The sequence below is a fragment of the Neospora caninum genome, chromosome IV (assembly GCF_000208865.1).
Source record: "Neospora caninum Liverpool complete genome, chromosome IV".
NCBI classification, from domain to species: Eukaryota; Apicomplexa; class Conoidasida; order Eucoccidiorida; family Sarcocystidae; genus Neospora; species Neospora caninum.
Genome location: NC_018389.1, coordinates 591,494 through 618,456, shown reverse-complemented (window position 1 = coordinate 618,456; position 26,963 = coordinate 591,494). Strand labels below are relative to the sequence as shown.

Sequence of the window (26,963 nt, the reverse complement as noted above, 5' to 3'; positions counted from 1 at the left end):
TTGTTATACGGGAAAAGAGCCGCGAGTTTTCCGACATGTTCGTCCTGCCTTTTTGTCCCAAGGTGGAGAAGTGCGCCGGATCTCTTGATTTCTCAGACTACCATTATTTATTTGACTTCGACACTCGACGGTGGCTGGGCCCTCGTTCCCTCAAGTCTCTTTTTTATTGCATACGCCAACTTTCACGTTTCCTGGCTTCTCTGCTGCACGCAAACTCTCCCGACTCAATCTTTCTTGCGCTCTCAAAAATACCAGAACCACTCGAGCGCTTCTCTCTTCAGAACAGAAACGCCGCGATGTTCTTTGCCGGACTGGCCGACGAAACAAGCACACACACGTACACAGATATGTATCTAAATGTCTATATATATGTGGAAACACTGATATATTGGCGCAAATATGTGCACGAAAGTGTGCAGACAGAAGTCTATATGTACGTACACATGTATAACGGCGGCTGACTGTGGTCTACCAACATTCAAGGTTTCCATCTTTTTCTGGCATTGAAACACGTGACACAGAGACATCCGGGCACACATGAGACATCTAACTGCGCTTTTCCACTTCTCCCCTCGATTGCGTCTCGCGTTCTGGGCTCTCAAAAGCAATTCCTAACTGGATCTTGTGTAATAACGGGGGAGTAGTGAGTCGATCGCGAGGTGTACAGCCACTCCGAGGATTCGAACCCCCAAAAGTATCTAGCCTGTTATCCCCTGTGCAACTCACAAAACCGTTGTATGATTTAGAGCGAGAAAATAGCGTGGGTTTCTCGGCTACCGCCAACCGCTGGGTGTCGACTTGAAAGGCAGTTCTCCGAAACGACTCCTCATATCGGCGCCGAGAGCGAGGAACTCAGCAGACGGTGTCCCTCCGGAGAGAAGGATCAACGTGGAGAGCGGCCAAGACGCGTTTTTTCGCCTCTTGTTCTACGCGTGTCTCTGCCGTTGGCCTGTGTGACGCTTCATGGCAGGACTCTCGCAGTGGATGCCCGCGAGGACGCCAGAACGCGGCGGCTGCATGTGGTTGCGGCGACAGCTCCGACCCCACGAGGGAAAACGCAACTCGCGGCTTTCGCGTTTCCGAAATTGTGGACTAAAGCTCTCGGCGGCGCTCTGGAAATCTGTGGAAGGGAACCTAGCCGGCGGTCCACAAGGTGTACGTACACCGCAGCCAACGGAAGTCGCAGTGTCGCGCAAAGTCGTGCGTGTCAGGTGTGTCACTCGAAAACAGTTTGTGTCGGCTCACGAGGAACTTTTGCATGAGCGCGTGAGTCGCGACAACCGGCTGTGCCCGCCCCATTTACGGCTGCATGACCGGCGCGCTCTCTTACGGGAACGCGAAAAGAACATCCGCCTTTTACTTCTTTTCGTCTTGTGCGCGTCCCTGACGGTGTCAGTGCCCTCGGCTGCGGCGTTTTCCCGTCCCGTGTGTGGGTTTCCTTCGATCTCTTGCTCAACCAGACGCCGTGGAACAAAGTAGCCGTTTCCCTGATTCTTTTTTCTCTCTTGGAGCAACGAACCGACGCGAGCAGCTTTCGGGCTCCATTGACTCCGACTCGTTCAGGCATTTTCGCCGGCAGAGGAACGGCTCTCCCGAAGTGGAAGCGGGGGTTTTCTGTCTCTGCGGCGACACTGCGCCCTGCTCCCCCGTCCACAACTCGAAAACGCTCTTTCCTCTTTTCTCCGGCCTCTTCTTTCACGTCTTTTCTACCCTCTGACCTCAGCGCTGCCGACGCTTTTCCCTCCAGAACAGACGTGGTGTCGCTCAACTTTTCTTTCCCGTTCCGTCGCAAAAACGCCGCGTTCTCCCGGGACGCCTCGTCGCTTCGTTTTCTGTCGCCCGGCCGTTCGCGCCCTCGCCCTCTCCCCATTCGATTCCTTTTCTCCCGTCGGTGTACGTTTTCTCCCTCGCTTCAAGATGTGGACAGGTCGGCGCCTCGTGTTGTCGGCTGCCTCGCGGCTCACAGGAAGCACGGCGACTCCCCTCAAGGTCGTCTCCGCCCCCGCGCCGCTCTCTGCTCTCTGCTCTCATCCTCGGATCGGTGCAGGATGCAGCAGCCTCCGTCCGGGTCAAGGTCAACTGAGTGTCCCCCTCGTCCTTCCAGGCAAAGTACGTCTTCTCTCCGTCTCGTTCTTGCAGCTTTCCGTAGAGCTCACCATGAGTTCCTCTCCCGATGTGTTGTCCTTCTCTTGTATCGCGATGTCTCAAGGCCTCCGTTTCCCACTCTCTTTCCGCCACGCGTTTTCTCTCTCTTCTCCGGGCGTGTTCTACCCTTCCGGCTGCGCCGACGTCCCGCCTCGATCCTCTCTTTCTCTTCCGCTCGTGTTCCCTCTCTTCTTCCCCCCTTTTCTCTCCTGCTCTTCTCTCCATCAGTTCTGTGTGTTTTCGTGGCTCTTCAATCTCGAATCAGCGTGCGCACATCCTCTTCGACTCGCTCACGAGCTGCGCAAAACGGCCAAAGAGGTTCGTGTTTGGTGCCTCTCTTCGCGTCCGATGCACACTGGGCGAGTTCTTCAGACTTCTCAGCTGCCTTGTCTTTTTCTCGCTGTTTCTGCGCCGCGCTCTTTCCCGTCGCCTTCTCCCCAGTGCTCGGCGTTTTTCTTGCGGTCCTCCGGCCTCTCCGGCCCACCTGTTTCATGTGTGCGGTGCGACGTTGTGTTGCGTTTTCTCCATACGCCCCTTTCTTCTGCTGTCTCCTCAAGCTGACCTTTTTGTCTCGCTCCCTCTTCTCTCACGTTTTTGCGCCTCTCTTCAGAGATGCTTGCTCACTGTCTCCCGCCCTGTGCTGGCCGTCAAGACCTTCAAGCTCGCTGACATCGGCGAAGGTGAGGAACGCGACGGCGCTGGAAAACCGTCGTCGACAGCCGTCGAAGCAGCCAAGTGTCTCATAGGTGAAAGGCCGTAGCCCACAACACAGAGCTAAAGCACACGACCCTCGTTTCATCGAAAAAGAACGAACCCAAACACACACGAGACGCATCAGAGGACGAAAAAGAGCCTCTGTGGAGGGACCGCAGAGAGAGATCAAATCCCGTGTCTCAGAAGAAAGAAGTACGAGGGAGAGCGCGGGTTTTTAGGAGGTTCCTCGGGAATCCCGAAGGAAGCGACTGGGGTGTATGCGCACTCTACTCCACCCACCGTCACCGAGGCCATGTACCCCGGAGTGCTCTTCTCTCCATTTTCCTTTTTTCCGTTGCTCGCGCCTCAGTTGCTGCGTTGCGTTTGCCTACTGTGTACAGCTTCGTGGTTTCCTTCCCGGTGCACTTCCTTCATTTCAGCAGCAGAGAATAATGGTGTCTCTCGGTGTGTTGCGTTTTTGTCAGGAATCGCGCAGGTCGAGTTGCTCAAGTGGCACAAGCAGGTTGGGGATCACGTCGAAGAAGTAAGTTTGGATTTCTCCTTTGCCCTGTCCGCGACTTTCGCCTTCTCGCGTCTCCTTTCCGAAGTCATGGGCGCTTCCCTTCAACCGCTCTCCATTCAAATTCTCCCTGCTCCCTCGCCTCTTTCCTTTTCTGTTCTTGCCTTCCGGCCTCAGCTGGCCGTCCTTGCCATCGCGTTGTCTTCTTTCCACGTGCCGTTCTGATTTTTCGCGGCGGCGGGCGCCCTGTTCCCTTCTGCTCTTTCTCTCTGTTGCCTTCCTGTCGCTCTTCACTCTTTTATCTGTCTTCATTTCGGTCTTCTCTCCCCCGTTTCCTTCTTCTCTCTCCTATCCCCTTTTCCTCTTTCTCCCCCTTCTCCTCGTTCGCTTCTCTTTTCTTCATTGCGCTCGTCACTCTGTTCGCTTTTGTCTGCAATGCGCTCTTCTCTCCTCTGTGTGGTCTCAGATGGACGAGCTGTGCCAAGTCCAGTCGGACAAAGCCGCGGTTGAAATCACGAGTCGCTTCACCGGGACGATTGTGAAGATTCACCAGAAGGAAGGGATGATGGTCAAGATCGGATCCCCCCTGATGGACATTGACGTCGAGGCGGGAGACGATCACGCAGAGGAAGAAGAACCTGAGAAGCACGAGGCGCATCCCACGCCAGTATCGGAGCCCGTGAGAGCCCAACCCGTTCCCCACAAAAACCTGTCTCGACACAAGCCGTGCAGAATCCACACATATACAGCCCCAGCTGTACAGGCGCGTCGCGAACCCTAGAGAACTATATGGATGAACGCATGCAATCTATGCACGGATCCTGTGTATATACACTGAAAAACCGGGGAGACAGTGAAGTGCACAGCTATACAGGGGCTGACAAAACGTTTAGGGGGCTGGTTGCATGCATTTGTACATTTGTATAAGAGAGAGGCGGAAGGTCGTATAAAGCGATGGAAACACACAATTTCTCTCTCTCTGTATATATATATATATATATGAGTGTCGTTTTGTTTGTGAAGAAGGGCGGGAGGCGAGCGTTGCGATGCGCAGTGTCCTGTGCCTTCATCGCTATGTTGTTTTCCAGAAGACGCCCGCGCCGTCGCCGAGTGCCGGCTCCGCGTCTTCGTCGGGCAATTCGTTTTCGGCGTCTCCGGCGACGCGCCGCTTTGCCGCGGAGAAGGGTGTCGACTTGTCTCGAGTTCAGGGCACTGGCAAGAACGGTCTGATCACGAAAGAAGACGTTCTGAAGTTTTTGGAGGCGCCTCACGCTAGAAGCCCGCCTCCCGCCGCCCAGAGCCCCGCTTCTCTCGCATCAGGTCACACACAAGACTCTGCAAGAAACACCGAAAATGCTGACCAGTCAGGAGTTTGCCCGCGAGACCAGGCAGAAGAGCGCGTGCCCGGACTGTCGTGCCTCACTTCTCGATCACCGAGTGTCCTGAAGTCTGCTGGAGATTCTGACGCAGAAGTTGAGACAGCCGTCTCTGAGTCTAGAAACGAACACGCAGACCCCCGTAGCAGTGCCCATCTGTCGCGCAGAGCCGCTCCCGGCGGTTCCGGAGCTTCTGGATCGAACTCGAGCGTATCGACGGGACCGTCTGGTGTACGTACAGCGGAATCTGAAGAGACCTATGGAGCTCCTGGCGCGTCTGGCGTCGCTTCCCCGCTGTCTCCAGCTTTCCTTCATGCCCCGGATGCGAGTCCCCTTCCCACTGATGTTGCCTCTGCAGGCTCTGGATCCGCTCCTCCGCAGGCGCGGCCTGTCGCCGTCGTGCCCCAGCGACCCCAGAGAGAAACGACGCAGGTTGCGCTAACTGGCTTCTCCCGCGCGATGGTCAAGGTGAGAGACACGGGGCGCAGGAAATCCACCGCTCAAGAAGCGGAGTCTGAAGCGAGGTTTAGGGTGTGGCGTGAGGTGTCGGCTGCTCGATTTCCAGCTTTTGTTTCTCCCATACATGCAGATTTCTCTGTCTTGAACTCGCACAAAAGAAGAACAGTCGCCGTATTCATCGACCTCGGTGACGCTGGCAAGGCGCGCCGTACACCACGGAATTGTCTGGGGTGTAAAGCGAGGGGGTCACGAGACAGCCGCTCGTCACGGAGCAAGTAGACATCTCGGTTTCTGACCGTTTTTTGAAGCCTTCGCGCTCGGTGAAACACGAGGGTGAAGCCCTCGCGGGCGAGGCTTTCTCTAGAAACTTTTTCCTTCGTTTTCGGTGTCTTCTCCCCGCGTTTTTCTCCTTGCGTCGGTCTCTGCTGCGCCTCCATCTCCTTCGCTCTGTTTCCGTTTCTTGTCTCCCGTCTCTTTTGGGGTTTTAAATCTGCGCCTGGGGTTCGCTCTCCCATACTCGTGTCCTGTCTCGTGCGCGCGTCCTGGGCTTGGGTGTCCCTTCTCGTGTTCTCGCTGTCGGTCTCCTCAAGCACCGCCCCGTTTCTCCTTCCCCTTGCACTGGTCTCTCCGCTTCTCTCGTCCCCCCGCGCCACTCTCCTCTCGGCCGTTTCTGCGCAAACTTTTCTTCCAGTCGATGAACGAGACCGTGAAGGTCCCGCAACTGAACATCGGCGACGAATACGACATCACTGAGTTGGTGCGAATGCGGGAGAGTATCGTCGCGTACACGTCGAAGAAATACAACTTGCGCCCCACCATCACCGCGTTCCTCATCAAGGCAGTCAGCATCGCCCTCGACGAAACGCCCATCCTCAACTCCAAGTTCAACGCCGCCAGCGGAGACTCTGTAAGTGCTGTCTCGTGAGACACGCCCAGCAAAGGAGAGGGAATGTCTGTCTCGTCAGTTTCCAGGAAGCGAAGCGCTGGTGCGGTCCATGTCGAAAGCGTGTGCGGGCTGCTCAGAGGCGCCTGAAGAAAACGCGAGTTTCTTGACAGTGAAAAAGACCGGGAAAGACGAAGCCGAAAGCGACGCTTCTGCCTCGCTAGGCACACCTGCAGGAGACGGTCGCTCCCGTTTTCTTTCCAGGAGAAACGCGTGCGTTCCAGCGGTCCTCCCTTTCTATTCGGCTCGCATATCCGCGAGACGCTTGCGCTCGCAGTGCCGCAAGTTTGCTTCTTTCGGCCTGTGTAGGCGTCTCTCCCTGTCAGTAACTCTCCACGTGCGCCCGTGTTCGTGAAGCGACGTATCTGTATAAATTATATGCAGCGGCCGGTAACTCCACGCATCTGTAAGTAAAATGTATATTTCAATATCTCAAGTTCTCCTCTTGTGCGTCTGTAAATCGAATGCGTGTATGTGTGAGTCTATCGCTTCATGGCATGTCAGTCTGTCGACGATCGCGTCTGTGTGGATGCACGCCTCGACAGCACCGGTGCGCAAAGGCTGGAGTGTGTAGAGGCAGCAAGGTGAAGGTGTTTTGCTTTCCTTGTCCTCGTCGACGGTCTTGTTCTCTCTCTTCCGCAGTACACCCAGTACGGCTCTCACAACATCTCGATTGCAATTGACACCATGAACGGTCTGGTGGTGCCCAACATCAAGAACGTGCAAGACTTGAACGTTTTGGAGATCCAGGCGGAACTTCATCGTCTCCAGGACCTCGTAAGATCCCTAGCGTCGGAGATGCAAACAGGAAATGCTCAAAAATCAAGCACACATCCGCATATATATATATATATACATACATACATCTTTCGCTCATAGAGACAGATGCTTATGTACTTTATATATATATATATATATATATTGTATGGGTGTACGGAGATGATTGAGGGTAGACGCATAGGTGTGGTGTAGCTTCCGGACTCTCACATCCGCGGTCACTGTCGTGTATCTTGTCGTTTGTTGTATCACGAGAGAGATGCCTTAGTATAGGCATTAGATGTCTATGTTTATAGGTCGTGCGTGCGTGTGGCGGCAGCGCGATGCATGTTTTCGTGCGTGCGTTGTGCTTTCAGGCTGCGTCGAACAAGCTGTCTCCGGCGGATCTGCAGGGCGGCACCATCAGCATTTCGAACGTGGGAGTGATCAGCGGGACGTACGTGCATGCGCTCCTGTTTGACGGACAGGCGTGCATCATCGGCGTTGGCCAGGCGCGGGACATGCCTCGATTCGTGGAGAGAAATGCGCAGACTCTCGACGAGGACTTGGTGGAAAGAAGGAAAATCATGACTTGCGCCTTCACTGCGGACCACCGACACTGCGACGGCGCAACTGTTGCCAGATTCAACAAAAAGTAAGACGGTCCCCTCGGCGGCATCTCAGATCTGTTTTTTCGTAAAAACGTGCATGCACATGCATATCTGTGGTTCGCGTGTGCCGCTGGAATGCTGTGCAGAGTTGTGCTGGTGTGGGCGTTTCGCAGTTTTCTCTGGGGGCGCACAAGAGCCTGCGGACGCCGAGCCTCAGCAGGAGACCCATGATAGCTTGCGGGGTGGAGCGTGGAAGAAGAGTGGCGGGAATTTTCGGAGACACATTTCAACTAAAGTGCCGTTACGGAGTCTTTGCACGCGCATATCGCGGCGTTTGTTCGATTTTTGTGTTGTTTTACAGGGTGAAGGAACTGCTGGAGCATCCCGAAATGATGCTGCTTCATCTCCGATAGGCCTGCATCCGCGTAAACGAAAAGAGACGAGATGCTCAGGGGATCCCATCGTCTGGGGGAGCGAGAGGACCGAAGATGCCAGAGAGGCAAAACGAGCGAGAAGGACGTCTCTTCTGTGTTTTGTTTGTCGGAAAGGAGTTGAAGTGTCTTTTCTCCAAGCGAGAACAGGCGTGGGTTGTCCTGCGAAGATCGAGTTCCACTTTGTTCTTTTCCTTTGTTTTCCAGTGTTCGAGGACAACCTCTTCTCACGTGCCACACTTGTATGACGCAAGTCCCAGGCCGCACATATCTATGCGCGGAGACAACTCACGAGAGCGTAAAGACGTGGTGCACTTGGTAGAGAAGGAATTAGGGAGGACCAAAACGGAAATCTCTCGGCGTGTTCAGAACGAGAGGAGAAAGGAAGGTTTGTCGCAACCGGGCTCCGCGAAGCGAGATAAACGGCGAAGCGCTCCGGGGACAGACGCGCATTTGGGCACTCGAGACAAAGGCCCCGAGACACCCAATTGTGCGCGTCTTGGAAACGCGAGAGCGAGAGAATTCCCTCAACACCGAGAGGCTCGAAGAAGAAGCCAAGCACACACGCACTTGCAGTTGCCACGCACGCTTAGGGCCGAGGCCGAGAAGGCTGGCAATCCGGTGACACGAGGAGTTCGGAAGAGCGAGGCAGACGCGCACGGCAAGAGACGCGATGTCTCCCACGCAGTTTCCGTGTCGTCTTCACTCGTGCGGCTCTCGCAAGGATAATGTGCACTCCCGAAAGCTTTTCGTTTGTTCGGGAGAGAAGAGTCGGAAACGCAGGCAGAGAAGGGAAAAACTGGGGAGCGGCGCGTGGGCTGGAGAGAGAGTCACAGCGCCTTGTTTCTCTCGGGCGAGGCGAGTCGCGCTTGGCGTTGTGTGTGCTCGGGAGAATCGCCACGTTTCTTCCGGTTTTTCCCTCTCTCGACCTGGCTGTAGCCTTGCTTCCTACGAGGCAGTTCCTTCGTTTGCCTCCGGGGGTGGTTCGGCGGCAGATCTCGAGTCTTCCGCTGCGTCGCCAAACACCCAGCCTGGCGGCGGGCACGTGACCCAGGCTTCGATCTCTGCAAACGGACACTGAGAGCGCCAGGCGTCGTAGTCCACATCTTCGGGTTTTGCGGCAGGAAGAGGCGGATCACAGAGGGCTAGCGGCTGAGCGCACGCGTCGGTTGGTGAGGTAACGCATACCTTCAGGTACGGACAGCAGAAGGCTCCTGGAGCGCACTGGGAATCAGCCACGCACGGCCCGCAGTAGGCCGCGACGAAATGTTCCGCGCCGTTGCACAGCCACGGGTTCTCCGTCGATCTGCCGCGAAGAACCGGGGATTCGGTAAAAGTCGAGGTTTTAGGCGAGCTGCGTGGCGTGCGAACAAGAAGCGGTCCTGCAGAACGGACGGACGCCGGTGGAGGCACAGAGAAAAAACGCAGGAGGAACGTGGACAGAGAGGAGAGACGATCCTCCCACGGGGGTGCACTGACATCGCATGCCTATGAAGAATCTCGCGAAACAAAAAGGAAGTGGAAAGACCCAGTTTGGGCGCGTGAATGTGCTGTCTTACCTCGCCATCTCGCCGAGGCGACGCCTCCTTCCGGCAGCCGCAACGCAACAAGCAGGAGTGGGAGAAGAAGGCCGACGAGACGGGAGGAGCGAGTGAATAAAACTGAAACGCCCGGCTGTACCTGGTGGTAGGCTCGTCGCCCACCTCGCCACGTCTTGTGTGAACCTTTAAGGTTGAAGAGTGCCCAGACGTTCCTCATGGTCTCCCGAGGAGATCGGCTGCCGCGTACGGACGTACCGTTGAAGCTGCGGGCTGGACAGTCCCTTCGGGACAGGCTTCAGAGCCCAATCTGACGCCGAACGATAGAGCGGCAACTCACTGATAACGAGACTATTAGAGAGTGCGTCGGGGCGCCTGCTGACGGTCCTGTACCTACGAAACTGAAGCTTCTACGAACGAGAAAGCTGCGCGGCTGGGAGGTTTTGCGTTCTCACCAGGCTCGTTCGGCAGCGGAAAGATCCTGATTTGCTTTTGTACCTCGAACGTCGCTGCCGAGTCACACACACAGCCTTTTCGCGGATCTCAAACATGACTACACACTGATACGCGCGCCTGTCTCCAGAGAAGTGCAACGCACAACTCAGACCTTTCTGGCTCGAACGCCTTCGAGCGCACATTCGTTAGGCCGTGCGTTGAAAGTGGGTACGTCCACGTGAACCCCTGCCGCGCGCCCACCGTTTTGCAGTGGTTTGTGTCTCGCGCGTTTCCGCTCGGCGTCAAGTCTCTGTGCGAAAGGAAACTGAACGGCAGAAACCTACGGTGCGGCATCGCCTACAGCTCAACAACACTGAGATGCTACTCCTTGAAAAGGCGCCTACCTATGCGTCTGCAGACGCACGCAGAGCCAAGATCTGATTTGTGCAGAGGCTTGCCTTTTTGAGCGCTAACAAGGCGAGCGGCGTTCGCGGAGCCGCGTCGACGAATGCTCGCAGGAATCGCACCCACAAAACGAGAAACTTCCCGAGAGAGGTACCGGCACACAGACCGTCAGCTGCGTGTCGGTGTATGTCGCGTGCCGCACAAAGAAGACGACAGGGGAAAAAATTGTGGATCTTTTTGGTCCAGACGGGACGTGCGAAGACTGACACACCGTCCGTCGCGGGAGTTTCGCCAACGTCCGCCTCGAGGCTCCTTGGTGTGCGTTTGTGAAAAGACTCTCTTTCTCGGCTGGTGACCGCGTTCTGGATGTTCGGGCTTCGTCCGTCGGAGACGTTTCTTCTGTTTCGCGAGGTCGGATTCTCGCTCGACACACACACGCACACACCGATCTGTTTTTCGCGGTTTGCATGCACGCTGAAGGGGGCCGAGCGATCCGAGGCACTCTTTGTCAGGCACAAACCGTGAAGAAGTCGATACATGGGCGCAGCGCCTTTGTTTCCGTTTTTCTCTCACCTTCACGGGTTGCTGCGTTCTTCTCCCTTCTCGACGCCGTGAACTGTGCTTGGCTGACGTCGTCCCAGTCCGCCGTCCATTCTCTGGCCGTGGACCGCCCGGAAGGACGCTGACAAGAACCTTTCCGATATCTCAGACCTGTCTGAGCCTCCTTTTGCTTGCGAGCATCGTTTCGACTTTCTGTTTCCCCCCTGCCTTTTTCGGGGATCCTTTTTTCCTTCCGTTCCACCGCGCGCCTCTGGTGCGAGACACCCGTGGCCCGGCACTTCGACAGCTGCGAGGCGGCGTGCCCGCCAGGGAATTAAAAGAGACCAAAGGCCTTCTTTTTCAAGTTTCCGTTTCCCGTTCCCCTGAGCTGTTCTCTCGTGCTCCGTTTTTTCCTTTTCCGCAAAGTGTCTGCCGTCAAACTCTCCTGGCCCCCGGACACGTCTCTCTCGCCTGCGCGGTGCGGCAGCTACCGTCCTCCGCCTCCGTTCGCGTCCGTGTCCTTTCCTCGAGAGTCCCAGATCAGTTTTCCCAGATCGGTTTTCCGAGACAGCCCCGTCGTTTTCCTGGTTCCTGTGCGCCTCGTTCATCCGCTCTGTTTGTCGGCTCTCCTGGCCTCGCGCCTTGCCCCGAAACGCTGCGTCTTTCCTCGTCGCTCCTGCGCGCGCACGCGATGAATCGAAATCCCTGATTCTGTCTCGAGCGCCGAGATGGCGCTCTGGGGTGTCTGTTCTCCATTCTCGCGACTCTCTTCGTCTCTCGGCTCGGTCCGCAACACCACTGAACGAAACTTTCGGCGGCCAACGGACCTTTTGCTTCCCGGCATGCCTCCCTTTTCTCCTTGTCCGTCGTCTTTTCTTTTCCATCCGTCTTGCGGATCCTCTTCAGCGTGACGCGCTGGAGAATGCGCCCGATTTCTCTCGTGGCCGATTTTAGGGTAGAACTGAGACACGCGTTTTCTTGCGTAGCGGACGGTCCTCCGCCTCCTGAGCCTCCGTCTGGGAACATCAGGCGATGCGTCCAGGGAAGTCACCGAGAAGAACGGGGACTTGTTTCCAGGGATTGGGCGCGTGGCCGACATTGAGACAAACGCCCCGTGCGAAGTTTGCACAGCCGAGACACGCAGGCGTCCCGTCGCTGAAGAGGGAACGATCAGAGAGTTTTACTCAGAGAGGGCGAGTAAAAAATTAAGGGCGCCTTGCTTTAGAGGCGAAGAATCTGTTCTCCATTCCTCGGTTTTTTCCCACCTGGAGGAAGAGCTACGACAAGATGGAGGAAGTTGGCGGATCGTATTGGTCGATGCTGGAGGAGGAGGAAGACCACCAGTAAGTTTGTCCGTCCCTTCGTGTGTATCCCTCTGTACATCCTCGTGTCTGGTTTTCGTTTTCTCTCTCTTCTCGCGCCGTTTTTCCGCCCCCGGGGGAGGGGGAGCGTCTCCCGTCGCGTACTCGCTTCTTCACGCCCTGCTCGGTCTTCGCTGTCGACCAGCCGCTTCTGTCTGCCACACTCGACGCTCCTCTTGCTGCTCTTCTCGCTGCTTCTCTCTCTTCCTCTCTCTCGTCCTCCCGTCCCCTCTCCTTCCCTCCCCTGCTCTCTCTCTCTCTCTTTGTGTCTTCTTCCGAACTACGTTTCGCTCCTTCTTGCCCTCTGACTCCCCGAAGCCTGAGTCCCTCGTGCGTGCGTCTGTGTCTTTTTTCCAGGCAATGTCTCTCTGCGCTCTTGAGTGCGACACCGTACGCGTTCGAAGCGCAGGTCTGCGAAGGAACGGCGTCGGCAGGCGCCTCGCCGGTCGACCTCTGCGATCGGGCGCACCCCCGCGAGGGCGACGCACAGCCCAACGCCACAGCCGACCTCGGAGGCTGCATGCGGGACGACGGCGAAGAAAGAGGCGAGTTGGAAAACGGCCTCTCGGCAGACCCCACGCCAGAGAACGAAGCCGCCCGATCAACCGCAGCCGCAGCGACACTCGAGCTCGTTCTCAACAGTGACCAGTTCATGCAGGAACTGCATGCAAAGGAAACAGCGCTGATTCGATTGTAAGGACGCAGGGAACGCGTGCCTTCGCGCTCCAGATTCGAAGGTCCTCGCAGGCAAATGCGCGGCGGCGCGGTTTCCCCGCAGAACGACAGGAAAGGGAAGGGCAAAAATCGAGTCAGACCAAGGGAGAGACAGAGACAAGAAGAGTCAGGAAAGGGACAGTCGGGCTGATACAGTTTGTCGGGAGACGCGCGATGCAGCAGAGTGACCGCGAGCTGTGCTCGTTTTTGCAGCTGTGGCCAATCTTTCCCTCTGTCCTGGCTTCGTCACCAGACGCCAAACGGCGTCGCTTCTGTGTTCCCTGTGTGGCTCTGGGGTGTACGTACAGCCTCAGCAGCCCGGTGGTGATAGGCGAGCTCGTCCGGCTCCTCACGGTTCTCCCAGGGGAAGACGCATCATTTGCTCAAAAGTACAGCAGCCCCTACTACGCGGCGGAGGTCTTCTGTTCGCACTCGTCTCCGATCATTCTGTACGTGTTCGGGAGAGTAACTGCCAGGAGTCTATCGCTACCCGCGTCTAGTGTGCTCAGTATCCGCAGCGGATAAAGATCTGTCTACGAATCTGCGGACATCTACCTAGCTGTCTTTACACACACATATATATATGTATATATTCCTGTGAGTATGTATGTGAATATGTGTTTTTGTGGAGAGTGACGTCCCGACTGTCCAACTAGCTTTTATAGGAGGGGAACGGGGGGGAAAAACGGGGGAAAGGCCAAATGTCAAATTGTTGCTTGCCCTGTGGACCGTCAGTGTCTGTTTTCTCTCTCCCTTGGGCCCAAACCACCTCCCCGTCTGTTCCTCTCGTTTCCCGTTTTTGACTCGCGTTCTTCTGAAGCTTCGCGCTTCTCTTCAGGAGACGCTCCGCGCAGAAAGCGGGGCCGCCTGACCCTGGCGAGTTGCATTCTTTGCCAATTTTTTTTCTTGTCAGGGCGCTCTTGACGGATCCGAACTGCGCGACTGCTCGAGACGCTTTCTGGAATTTCCTTGCAAATCCGGCCCCAGTAAGACGTGTTTCCTTTCTTCTCTGGCGGAGTCGAGTAACTTTTTCCTGTCGCTTGCGATCTCTCTTCTCTCTCTTCGTCCGCTCCTGTTGCATTCGCCGATATCCATACTCGCCCCCCCCCCCTTCTGGGTTCTCGTTGGCTTCTCAAGCTGCTTCGGTTCGTCTTCTTATCTCAGCGTTTTTTCGTTTTTCTCTCCGTTTTGTCGGGTGTCCTCTCAGCTCAATCCCGTTTTGGCAGGCTACTTCTCTCGCTGCTGGCAGGCGATCGTCAAGGCGCACCCCGACGAGGTGAGACTACGAACAAATCCGAGAAGAAAGGTTTGCTCCGAGAAACAACAGATGGGGCATCGACGAATGCTCGCGTTTTGGACTCCACGCAGCAGAAGGGGAGAGAAAGGAAGGCAAAGAGAGAGAGAAAGCAACGAGCAGGATCGCTCGTCGAGGCGCCTGAAGTTAAGGTGTGCCCTCTTCCCTGTCTCGCGATGCATGCGTGGATGCGCATTTCGTGTGTGCTCTCGGGAGACTCTCCAAGACCTCTGCTTTACCGCGTTTCCGCTGCAGACGGTTGCCTATCTGGCTTCTCTCGGAGATGCGCCGCAAGCGCTGGCTCGGCATCTCTACAGTCGCTCGATTGCAGGTGCGTCGTTTTTTCCTCTCGCGCTCTCTCACCGCCGATTAACCTGCATCGAAGAGCTGATGCGGGCTTGTCTCCCACGCCCTCCCCGCCCGCCTTCCTCCTTGCTCTCCCTCAGAGTTCGTTAGCCGCGCGTCTCTTCTCCGTCTCGCCCGTCTTTCCTCGGATCCTTCTTCGCTCCTGTGTCGCATGCGGTTTTCGCATGGTCTCTCTTACCCCTTGTTTTCGCCGTTTCCCCTGGTCTCGGTTTCTCTCACCTTTCAGTTTCTAGAAGGACTCCGGCGTTTTTTCTCGTCACTCTTCTTTGCTGTGTTGTGTTCTTTGCTCTTTTCAGATCTGTATAAATGCGTCCTCTACGTTGAACAGTGCATACCGGTGAGCGCGTACGACCGAGTAGAAACACCACATACCCAGGTGTACCTACACCACATGGATGTCAATCCCTATTCACAAATACGCAGGCAGTCCGGAATCCATTCCATATACTACGCATTGAAATATATGTACATATAGAATTATCAGCATCAGTAAGTGTTGATTTCTGTGAGTATGCCTGTTTAATGTGGAATACCCTTATTGCGGAATACTCAATACCGGTGTAGACGTCTGTGTAGATAGGGAATGTATGCTTTCTTGCAACTGTAGGTTCTGTTGTATCTCTCTTTTGTTCGGTGTGGATGTCGCCGTTGACGCGGATGCATCGCTTCACGTAACATTGCGAGACGCGGGAACCGTTTTCGCAAAGACTCCGCAGTGGAAGTGTTTGAAATAGATCCCACGAGTTGTGAGTGAAGACAGCAGCAGTTCTCTCCCGCTCCGCCGTGCACCCAGTTTTTTTTCGAGAAAGTGATCCCTCTGTCGGTCCAGCATCTCACCGGCCTGGTGAAGTCGCCGTTTGTGTCGGAGACTCAAACCCGTTGGACGGCAGAGACACCCGCGGAAGACCGGAACGTTTTCTTCCGCTTTTTTAGGCCCTCATCGAACCGAGTACCATCATCCCGACCCTCTTTCGGCTGCTGAAACACTCAGCAGACACCCGGCCTTTCCCGCGTCGTGCGACGGCCTCGGCGCCTCGAGCTCTCGGCGATGGCAACGCATGCTCTCTGACGCCGAGCGAAGCTGCTGAGTCCGGGTCCAGCTGCGCATCGACAGAGGAGAGTTCCGCAGAGGCGCCGTCTGTTTCTCCGGCTTCTTGTGCGTCTGAGGCAGCTCAGACGCGCGAAGAGGACGAGGACGTCATGTGTGGTCTAGAAGGTCAGGTCTGCGTTACGCTCGTGGCTCGAGAGCTGATTTACCAGCGTCTCTTCATTTCCTACTTCCCCGTTCTCCTCAGAGATCTCACCAGCCAGCAGGTTCTTCTCCAACTCGTCGACATGGTCACCTCCGAGGTACGGGCCAGGGACGTGAAAGCTAGAGGAAGAAGAATTTCGGACGGAGAGGGGGGGGGTGGCTGGCAGAGCGGCGCGACGCAGTGCGTGTGCGGTTGTGTGCTTGATCGTGTTTGGTCGATTTCGTGTGGTGTTCTGTCTCTCTCGCGCTCGACTGTTTTTCGGTTTTTTCTTCGAGGTCCCCTTCTGGTGTTCCTCGCGTTGTTTCCTGTCCCTCTCGTTTCCCTTGGTCGCGAACCTCTTGCTTCTTCGCAGTTGTCTGTCGCCTGCCTTCTTCTCGTTTCGTCTCGCCTGCAGAAGAAGAGATGGCGGCTTCCCCAAGTTCCGCGCGTTTGCCGTGTCTCTGTCTCCTTTGCCAGTGCCCCTCGTGCGTCTCCTCCGGCGTGTCGATTTTGACCGACCTTCTCTGTTGCACTTGCGTGGGGGAGAACCAGATTTCCGAGGCGAGTGGCCCGGGAACTGCCTCCGACCCGCCGACCCTCGGCGCGCCGATGGACGGACCCGAAACGGCGACGGACGAAGACGGAGACGCCGAGCCTCCAGCGGCGAGCGAGGGGAACACGGAGACACCAAACAGCGACGGCGAGGGCGGGGAGGAGGAAGGAAGAGAAGGCGATCTGGGCAACACAGCCGGAGACGACGAGGGCGACAGTCGCACAGAGGACGAGAGGCAGAAAGTGGAGCGGAGAAAGAACGACGGGGCGACCGGAGCAGGGCAGGAAGACGCAACGGAGCATGGCACGCGCGGAGGCGCGCTGACTTCAGATGAGAAAGCAGAGACAGCCGACCCGCCAGAACAGAGACTGTTCTCACGACCGGGCGAAGAGGAATTCGTTCTCGCCGCAGGAGACTCCGGGACCTTTGAAAACGGTGCGGACGCCTCGCTCGCGGCGCCTCAGAGAGACCGCGCGTCGTCGGGTGTCTCGACAGACAACGACGCGGGAGCGAAGGCGGGAGACGCAGCTGGTCGGGGGGCAAACGAGCGGAGCGAGACGGAAGCGAGAGAGGGGAACCCCCAAGAGGGGAGAGGAACAGGACCGTCTTCTGATCCGTTTGTGTCCTCCTCGGCGGCCGTTTCCTCTGGTCAGAGGGATGGGCTCGCCAGCGAGACAGGGGAGACAGGGGAGACAGGCGACAGGGGAGAGACGGACGAGGCCTTTTCTCCGTTTCAAGGTTCAGGCGCGTCTTCCTCGTGTGGTGGACCTGCCGAGGCGCGAGGCGGAGAAGACGAAGAGCCTCACAGGAACGTTTTGGCGCTTTCAGGGGGCGCGCAGGAGAGCGAGGAGGAGGGCTTGGACATTCGCGGCTTCAACGGCGTCTTTGAGATCGAAGAAGACGAAACTCTCGCGTCGTCCGTCTTCGCCAAGGAAGACCGCAAGTGGATCCAGCAGTTGGAGGCCGGCGAGTTCGTCGAGCTGTACATACACCCCAACTTGGATCGACTGATGGCGAAGTTGACGGCGTGCTGCGGTTTCGAAGACGTGGCGAGGGCCGCTCAGGAGAGTGCACGAGGCGACACTGACAAGGCGGCGCCGGAGAAGCAAAACCCCCTGGCAGAGAAGGCGAATCCAAACGGAAGAGCCGCGGCGAGAACTGAGGGGACGCCTGAACCCGCGAACAGGGGAGAACCCGAAGCGAAGCCGCGTACCGAGGAACCGCAAGACACCCCTTCCTCTCCTTTCTCTTCCCCTCCTTCGTCTGCGTCTTCTCCCCCGTCCCCTGCTTTCTCTTCCCCTCCTTTCTCTTCCCCTGCTTTCTCTTCCCCAGCTTCCTCCGCTTCTTTGGAGGTGCCGGGCGCTTCTCGGGCGCCGTTGCCTCTCTGCTCTTGCTCGCCCACGTCTGCGCACGGCGCGTCGTTTGCGTTTTCGGGTCCTTTTTCCCGCTGGAGGTTGAAGGGTTGCGGCGCGTCGCTCGCGTCCTCCCGTCTGGCGAACGGCGAGTTCCCTGCGGTCGGCATGGAGACCCTCGAGCTGCTGACCTTGGTGAAATCTCTGCTGAAGAGCAACGCCGTTCGAACCGCTTCTGCGTTGCTCCAGCGAGGCGTCCTGGACCTCGCAGTCGAACTCCTGTTCCTGCATCCCTGGAACACTCTCTTGCATCTCACGGTCACGGACATGCTGCAGTCTGTGTTGCAGCGCAGCGAGTTGGACAGTGGTCCGCAGATCGTTTTCCAGCACACGCGGCTGATTCCTCTCCTCATCGCGCACTTCCAGGCGAAACGCCGAAGCCGGCAAGCGCTCGCGGCCACGCTGGACGGAGCGCGTGCGTTGGGGCGGCGTCGCGGCTCGGAAGAAACGAACGGGGGCGGACAGGAGACTGGCGAGCGCGAGGCAGACGACCGGAACAGGGGAAGCAGACAGAAGAGAGAGAAACGGGAAACCTGCGGATACACCGCACACCTTCTGCAAATTGCGCAGCTGGTCGGAGCGACTCTCGAGGCGAAACCCGAGGTAGGACGAAAACACAGCGCGACAGAAAGGATCAGAAAAGCGAGGGGCGGGCGGGGGGGGGGGGGACAGAAACGGGCGGGAATATAGGGGAGAAGAATGCGGAAAGAACAGGGGAGAACAACCGTGCCAGGGGGGTGTTGCGCGTGGCGCGGCTTCGACGTTTTCTTGGGAACATGCGATAACAAGGCTGCCTTTGCAGGGCGAAGCAGGAGCGCGGTGGCGCCGTTTCTCGGTTTCCAGAAAAACGACGCTTGCCAGAAAGACAAGAGAGAAGAAGATGAAACGGTCGAGAGGAGAAGGAAGGCTGCTCGGAATGAGAGAGATCCAAAAGACTCTCCTGTTTGCCAGAGGTTGCGCCTGTGGTGAAAGGGATGCATGCCTTTCGGAGACCTGAGAGTCCTGAGAAAGAGAAAAGGGCCTTTCGGAGTATCTGTTTTTTCTCTCTTTTCCTTCCTCGGCGGGTTTCTGGCCGAACACCAACCTGCTGTTGACACGATGGACAGGGACGCGTCTCTCGCGTGGTTTCCCTTCACGAAGCGTGCATGTCCCGGGCGCTGTTTCTTCAGCTCTTGGACCTCTTGCCTGTCGTCTGGCAACGGCAGTGGGACGACGTGGTTAGCGAGTTGCTGTACTATCAACAGATGATTCTCGTAAGTTTTCATTTTCCAGTCTCGCGTGGTTCAAGGTCTTTCCTCATTTCATCTTCTGCGTTCTGAAGAGTCTCTTTAAAGTTCCACGTCACCATTTTGTGGCTTTCTTCCTCGCCGGGCAAATTCGGTGCCGACTCAGTCGGTCTCGTTGTGTCTCGTCCGTACCTCTCACGTTCTCTTTGAAAACAGCCAATGCGACGGTGGTCTTCTCTTTTCCTCCCACGCCTTTCTTTTCCGTTCCCTTTCTCTTTCTGTGCCTTGCTTTCTCTTCTCTCCCTCTCCTCTCTGTGTCTTACTCTCTCCCTCTCCTCCCTCTCCTCCCTCTCCTCTCTCTCCTCTCTCTCCCCTTTATGCGCATGGTGCCCTTCCCCTCGAGCCTGCGCGCGCCTGTCGTCTCCACTTCTTTTTCTTTCCTGCTTTTCAGAGCGAGGACGCGGTGAGCTTGGACCTGGAAGACGGGACTCTCGCGACGCTTCCAGCAGTCCGAACTCTCGGCGACTCCTTCCCGTCTTCCGGCGACAGCTTTGGGGGTTCTGGGGTGTACACGGCGAAGCCTGCGTTCGAATCCGATACCAGCGGCGCGGCGTACAACGGGAATCTGCAAGACGTGTACGCGAGCTCGGACCTTTTCGGCGCTGGTGCTTCGCACGGCGAAGGCGCCTTCGGAGACGCGCCTCTCTCTGATGCCGGGAATCACGCGACTCGCGGCGCTCGCACCAGCGACGGCTACGGGGGAACGTTTTGTCAGAATCCTCAGAGTCATGGCGGCGCGCATGCGTTTCGGCCCGTGCGGCAAGACTCCATTGAACTCGCGCTCTTGCGAGAGCAGGCGCCCACCGAATCTGTTCGCGGCGAGAGAGGGGAAGAGCGGAGACAAGACGAGGCCAGGTCGGCAGACAACGCGAGGGGCGTCGATAACCTGTCTCGGAGGGGACCCGACAAGGATGTGGACCAGGAAACGAACGGGGAGGACGGCAAAGAGAAGGAAGACAGTCTGAAAAAGAGAGGGGAAGATGAGCAAGTGTAAAGAGGGAGTTTTGTGGACGGGGCAGTCTAGAAAGAAGGGGAAGAAAACAGTGGTGAGGGAGACGCAAGGGGCATCCTTCAGTGCACTTCTTCCCCTTTTCTTCTCTTTCCTTCTCTTCTTTCCTTCTCTTCTCGTTCCTTTTGTTCGTTCCTTTTGTTCGTTCCTTTTCCTCTTTCCTTCGCTTTCATTTTCCATCGTGGCAGCGCGGTGTGTCGCCTTGGCTTCTGTCGCGCAGCTGCTGCGGCCTAGGGACGGTGTCTCCTCTCAGGGCCCAGCGGGGGGGGGGGAGGGACAGGCGCGCTGGACACAGACAGGGGCGAGTGTCGTGAGTTTTGTTTTTTGGAAAAAGACAAGACGCATTACGAGCATGCGCAAGGGTCCGGTCTCTCGTGAAGCAGAAACGATGCTTTTGAAACGTTAAAATCGTCGCGGAGCGGGTAAACCAGCACAGACGTCGGCCGACGTTTGTTGCCTGGGAAAAGAGAAAAGGCCTCCCCCTGCATGCAAACGCCTTTTTGCATGTGGTGTTCCAATGCATCTTGCGAAACGAGCAGAATGGCTCTCGCTGATCTTCTCCGTTTTATGTAGTTTCCGTGTTTCGTGAAGAAATCGAGTTCTTGCATCTCCCGTTTTCTGCTCCCCGTTCATCGCCTCTCTCCCCCGCTTTCTTCTCTCTTCTCTCCTTTCGTTTCTCGCGGCCTTGGCTCCGGTGCCACCGTTCTTCTCATCCGCGGTTTCGCTCGCTCGTACACACGCGTCGGTGGTCCTTTGAGCTGCGCGCGTGAACACAAAGAGAACGACGCACGTCTCGCTTGTTCTCTCTTCCTGTTCCATTTGCGCCGTCCTTTAAACCCAAGCGCGGGCTAAGAAGCGTCTGGGCCTCTGTTCCCTAAAGACGCTCAAACGACCGGACTGCGGTCCCAGCTCCGAGGGTGTCTGCAGCTCTCGCCTTTCCAAAAGAAAATGAGAGACTATTTCCATGAAAAGCCGATCTTCGGTGCATCCTCGAACCCGAGCTTTCTTGCACGCGGCACGGGATCACTCGCATTCTGCTGTGTTCCCTTTGCGAGCTCCCCGCCCAGGCTCGTTCTCTGGGGGGGTCATCTGCCCCCGAATACAAGCCGATACGTGGCAGCGCTGTCAAGCGCAGGGTCTCTGGAAAGGTTTCCGGCCTCAGCGCGGTGCGTCGGAACTTTCCCTGGGGTCGCCACGCTTCGGGTCTGACTCCCACACTAGATGGTGCATATTTAATACCGCACAGTCTGCTGGAAAACCCATTCCGGTACGATATCAAGTGGTGCTCTCCGCGGTCACGTTTTGCGTCTTCCTGCCGTTGGCGTTTGCTCTTCAGAGGAGCACCCTTCGAAGGGATAATTTTTAAAAAGTGGGAAAGAAGACAAGACCAGTTGAACACGATGTGCATTCTGCCTCGTTCGCAAAACCGCTGACACGCGTCAAAAGACACCCCGGTACCCACACATCGCAGCAACGGTGAGAGCACACTTGCGAAGCAAAAATCCCGTGACAGACTCTCTGCGAAAGAGCGTGCATGTCTCAAAAGTCTTCGGGGAACGCAAGACGAAAGCACTATCACGCGAAACGCAGGACCTGTCGAAACTAGCTCCACACAAAATCGTGGGCTTTCCCGTGGCATCAGAGAGGAGAGACGAGCTGTACAGACACTCGAGCAGGATAACGAGAAGCGAGGAAGCGAAGCCAGGGGCGAACAGAGATCAAAAACGCGTTTTCTTTGGATGGAAGACCCCCGCGCCTGTCTTGTCTCGAAAAGCCCTCCCACAGAGACTTGGAAAGCAAAGAGACACCTGCTCGCGGCGCCTGCCGTGTGGGGCGGAAGGGCGAGAAAGGCACGAGTCGGTGCCTCCGGCAAAGCTAGCCTTTCTTTATGATCTTCTGCATCGTCTGCCGCTGTCTCTCCAGAGTCTGCTGGTTCGCGTCGACGTTCTGGTTGATCTCGTCGAGCAAGCTATTCTGCTCCTGTAACGCGCCGTTCATCTGAACAGCCCGGCCGTGGAGCTCTTCCAGCTGTAGAGACACCCGAGCACCAGCAAGCGAAAAACCATTCTTCCCTGTCTCCATGCCCTCAACGGACACAGCCACACGCATCTTGGTTCGAATCCTTGAAACACTGGCGCAGCCCTCCGGCTTTGTGAAACACTGTCGGAACAGAAACTGCCACGTATACAGGACGCATCTGAACCTTGCATATATTCACCTACAAATACATATATATATATATATATATATATATATATATTTGTGCATCCCTAGGTATGGAGCTTGAGGGGTATATGCGCGAGATACTTTCAAGAAGCAATGTCGATCTCTCTCTTCCCGCCGTTTTCCCGTTCAAAGTCCGTCGGCCTGTTCCTCATTAGAACACCAAAGTTGCGCGTGCGGGGGCAAACCAGGCACTCGCACCTGGCAGGAAAACCCATGAGGCGTGACCGCAAAGAGAGAATTGCCTGGTCGGGCCAGAAAGGCAAGACCGCTTTCTCCTCTCCCTCTCCGTGTCTCGTGTTTGCCGCCCCCTCTCTGTCTCCTCACTCCCCATCCTGCTGTCCCCGTGCAAACGCGGAGACTTCTGACTCCCCCGTTTTGGTGCTCGTCCTTCTCTGGGTTGACAGGGCCCACCATGACAGAAAGCTTTTCGAGGTCTCCTTCCAGTCGAGCGTCGAAGTCGCTTGTGCGTGCTCGGTGAGCTTGCACGAGTCTCTGCTGTCTCCTTTCTTCCTGAGCGGCTGCTTCTTCGCGTTCCCTCTCCGGTCTGTTCTCGCCTTTTCGCGTGCCAGCCTTCCTCTCTGCGCTGGAGACGCCAGCCGCGGATCGCGGCGCGGGCGGCGAAGTGAACAGCTGCGTGAAGGAACCCCACCAAGTCTTCATGCCTTTAAGCAAGTAGTCCGAAGTCTGAAGATCCGCGTGAATGTCTTCCGTCGTGTTTTTTATGCCCCGGAGCTGCTCTGCGGAAAGACAAAGGGGAGACGCAGGGAGAAGACAACACGTTTGGCGCGCGAACAGCATGCGAGGGAGACGAGAGAGAGAGAAGGCGAGGAGCCCGGTAGAACCAGACAGCGGAGAGGGGCAATGACGCCGGAGCGGCAGAGACACTCGCCCAGAGAAGCTGCGCGACACGGAAAGACGAAGGGAAGAAACTGCCAAGGGAAGAAACCGCGACGAAAAACTGAGGGGGCCGTTCTCTAAAAAGCCAGGGCGGTACTTGTTTCTCTTTGCAGCGATTCCTGCGGGGGACGACATATCAAATTTTTTTCCGTGGCGTTCGCAAAAGGCAGTCCACGAGCCGTTTGTAAGCGTGTGACAGGTCTCCGTGTGCCTCTTCGCCACAAAGAGAGAACGCCGGGAGAAAGAAAAACTCAGCCGAGGCCGCGCAAGATGGTACAACCGAGCGAGCGAGAGCAAATTGGCGCGCAGAGAGAGAGAGGACTCGCGGAAGGCAGAAGAAAGAAGAGTTTTGCTCTTGACTTCCCTCGGGGCATTCTTCTTGTGTTCCCCAGTGAAAGCGAAACCCTGGAAATGTGCGCTCACGCGTCTTACCAGACTGCGCATCCAGTTGAACTGCGGTGCGCTGTGAGACCTCATTGGTTTCCGCCACCACTCGCAGAGACGACTGCAGGCTGTCTAGACACTCGCCCTCGAGCTGCCGGACGCGGTCGCGCCTGTCTCTCCCGGGCGCATGCTGCACAGTCTGCATGCGTTGATGGTCTTCCCAGTACGGAGACGCCTCGGACGAAGGCGGCGAGGGATATCCGGGAGCGTAGGAAGACGCGTAGGGAACGTGGTGGGAGCGCGTAGGCCCCTGCCACGCAGGCGGGTGTACGTACGCTGGAGCGGAGGCGCCATCTGCTGACTGAGGATACGGCGGAGGCTGCCCAGCCTGTACGCAGCAAAAAGTTCAGAAGAAGATGAAAAACGGCGCACAGAGTTCTTGGAAGGAGACACATAAATCCTCATCGTTGCTCCTTTTCGCAGAGGCTTGGAAACCACACAACACCGTGAATTTCTTCCCTCGCTGGACCGCGCACGCTTCGCCAAGTTGCCCAAATACGGGTCCGAGCTCAGCCAGTGCTGACACGCGTCTCCAGGTTCCACCTACAGATAAATCTGTGCCTGTCTATCGATCTGTAATCGAAGCAAAACGCGTGCGTACAAAAGAGAGTGTGGTCTTGGCTCTGCGCGGGGCTCGGGGGACTGTTCGCTTGCATGAGGAAAGGCACACACCGGTTGACAACGTCCTATCTAGCCAGACGCACGGGAGTGACACATAAAGTTCAGAAGAGAGAGGAGCGTGGCGGATGCGTGACAGGAGGGGATACACACGAAGCTCGTGTGTTGTGCGAATCTTTTTTCGGCACACAAAGGGAGAAGACAGACGCAAAGAGCCGTCTGCGCTACGTGACGTGCACGCAACTGTTGCTTTATGGTAATATCTTTGCGCGCTTTGCGGCCGCGAGAAGCTTCGGCACTCTACGAACTCGGGGCATTTCAAGGCCTGTGACATGAGGCGTTCGCGACCGAGCCTGGAAACTTGTGTCTCTCGCTCTGTCGCCTCCTCGTTCTGCGCCTGGAGACGCAGCGCGCTCCGGCGGTGAGGCCTACCGCGCTGCGCACCAGTCACGCGCCTTCAGGGTGTCTCAGGCTATTCCCCAAGAAGCTTTTCACGAGAGAAGGGGAGGTCCTCACCTCTCGCGCCTTTCTCACCCGGCGGGGGTCGGGCTCCGGAGGCGGCGAGTCGCTTGCTCTCCAACCCCAACTCATTTCGCTGAGTCCACAACAGGCCCGGCGCTCTCAAACTCTGTGCGCATGGAACCCCGCAGCTTCTTCTCTGCGGCTCCACAGCAAAAAAGGGGGGTAGGCGCGGGGCGGAAGCGCAAAAAGAAAAAGACGAGAAGGCGGAGGAAGACGGGGGTCCGTGCGCGAAGAAGGAACTGCGCAAATGCGAGAATGCACAGACAGGAAGGGGCCGGGTAGATGCGTCTGTGCCCCGAAACGATAAATGCCGTGTGCGACAGCGCGTCGCTGTGGTTGGCAGAACAGGGACGAAACGCGTAACTTTGCGAGTCGGAAGAGGCGGCTTCGGCACAAAGAGAGCAAAAAGTGGCGACGGAAGCAGAGAACGTCGCACAACGCGGTGATGTGAAGACAAAAGGAAAACCGAGGCGGGGAAAAAGACGCCGGCGAGGCGGCGACCAGCAGGCTCGGCGGGCTTCCGGGGCCAGGCGCGCCACGCCGCAGACCGCCTCGAGGTTCACGCGCCTAAAAACAAAGAGGGGGAAAAGGTTTCGCAGACACTCTATCAGAGCGCAGAAGCGCAGGACAGTCATCCAGTCCAGGAGGCGAAATGCAAAAGGCGAACAGAGAAACAGTTGCCGGGGACAGCCAGAAAACACGCAAAGGCGTTAACGGTTTCCCCCTGGAAGAGTCGCGATCCTGCACGAAGAACCCGCGACGGTCTAACGCCGTGAGGGAAGACTTACGTGACGGAAGAGGAATGGAAAAAGCGGGTCGACGCAGACCGCGAGACGCGCGGGAAACCAAGGGAAGAGACAACAGCGCTCTGGAGCGGGTTCATCAGTTTGTCACAGGCGACGCCGTGAACTTGGCATCAACTCACAAACGAGGACCGGAGTAGACGAAACGCCGCACCGATCACGAGAGCTGGCAGAGACGCAGGCTTCCGACCAACGGGGGTTCGAAAAAGGGTCTTTGGGAAATTCGCAAAAAACCGACGAAACGTGCCGAAAAGTCTCTCTCCGTGCCTCCGGGGCTCGCCCGCCGTTCAAACAGCCCCGTCGCCAGCAAGCGACAAGGCGAAAGAGCGGCGGGGAAACAGGACTTCTTTGAGTCTAAAAAGTATGACTTATCAAGGCTCATGCGTTCTGCGAAAAAGGAAGCTTTCACTAGACAGACCACTCGGATGGCGACAAAAACGCCGATGGACGAACAGCAGACGACAGCTGGAAAGGGGGTGCATGCAGTCCACGGGAAAAGACGACGAACAGCAGCGGCGAGAAGAGCGGAAACGGAAGGCTCATATAGTCACACAGGGACACGTCGCCACGTGGTAAGCGGCGCATTTCACTCTCCAAAAGCCTCGTTGCTTCACTCTGGTTCTCGCAAGCGTCGAGGATCAAGTATAAACGAAGATGGCTGATAAGAAAAGGCTGCCGGAGCATGCCTCGAGGAACGCCCTTCCGTAGAGCAAGTTCTGCGCTGTACACATTTTACCTGAGGATGCGGACAACTCTCTAGCCCCCACGGAACACCGCTGTGATTCCAAGCTGCCGCTGAGGCGCCTGCGCTGACAAAGCTGCTGTAGCGTAGGGCGTCCGATGTGTTGATCAAGTTCGACTACTAGAGTCGCGGATCGGGAGCTGGAAAAAAGAGATAAACAAAAGTAGAGACGTCGCAGGCCCTCCAAGACGAAGGGTGTCTGCCGTTATGAGATTCAGACAGCCCAGCATGAGGAAGCGTGCATTGCTAACTGACTGTTAAATACGTGGACACCGCCTGGGGGTCGACGACGGTTCTCCGGCAAGAGAACGGCAAACTGAAGGAACTGCCTATCTCCGAATACGATACACCCAGCTTCTTCTCATGCATGAGCATGCATTTGCTTGTTTTCGACAGACCGCACTCCAGTTATGTGAACTGTCAGAACCCCAGAAGTGATCGGATGAAAGCAACTGCAGTCAGTTTCCACCGGACCTCTTGCACATCTGAGCTCCCTCTGTCCTGCCGACCGCACAACTTGAGAGGTGTTCGTGGAGTCGCTGTAAAACGTCCGCCGCTTTGGACTTCTCTTGTCGTGAACTCGTGTGTCTCGGATATTCTCAACCAGCGTATCCAACAGGACGAGAGACGTG

The 26,963-nt window shown here is 56.8% G+C and overlaps 3 protein-coding genes across 3 annotated transcripts; 2 read left to right on the top strand and 1 right to left on the bottom strand.

Moving 5' to 3' along the window:
• Window positions 1-1,917: 1,917 nt before the first annotated feature.
• On the top strand, window positions 1,918-7,916 carry NCLIV_010320 (putative dihydrolipoamide branched chain transacylase, E2 subunit; the record flags this gene model as incomplete). Its single annotated transcript, XM_003880547.1, has 9 exons — window positions 1,918-2,109; window positions 2,756-2,825; window positions 3,324-3,382; window positions 3,825-4,037; window positions 4,447-5,202; window positions 5,885-6,100; window positions 6,779-6,913; window positions 7,270-7,547; window positions 7,865-7,916. 9 exons carry the CDS (start codon window positions 1,918-1,920, stop codon window positions 7,914-7,916), a joined length of 1,971 nt encoding a protein of 656 aa, XP_003880596.1.
• A 4,223-nt stretch (window positions 7,917-12,139) lies between these two features.
• NCLIV_010310 (conserved hypothetical protein) lies at window positions 12,140-20,064 on the top strand (the record flags this gene model as incomplete). Its single annotated transcript, XM_003880546.1, has 11 exons — window positions 12,140-12,195; window positions 12,571-12,906; window positions 13,236-13,376; window positions 13,841-13,913; window positions 14,135-14,203; window positions 14,477-14,552; window positions 14,884-14,924; window positions 15,521-15,937; window positions 16,297-18,387; window positions 18,954-19,037; window positions 19,462-20,064. 11 exons carry the CDS (start codon window positions 12,140-12,142, stop codon window positions 20,062-20,064), a joined length of 3,987 nt encoding a protein of 1,328 aa, XP_003880595.1.
• A 1,890-nt stretch (window positions 20,065-21,954) lies between these two features.
• Window positions 21,955-25,669, bottom strand: NCLIV_010300 (putative synaptosomal-associated protein 25; the record flags this gene model as incomplete). Its single annotated transcript, XM_003880545.1, has 6 exons — window positions 21,955-22,107; window positions 22,630-23,042; window positions 23,635-23,974; window positions 24,781-24,859; window positions 25,288-25,353; window positions 25,575-25,669. The coding sequence occupies 6 exons, from the start codon at window positions 25,667-25,669 to the stop codon at window positions 21,955-21,957; spliced, it is 1,146 nt and encodes a 381-aa protein (XP_003880594.1).
• Between the last annotated feature and the right edge of the window lie 1,294 nt (window positions 25,670-26,963).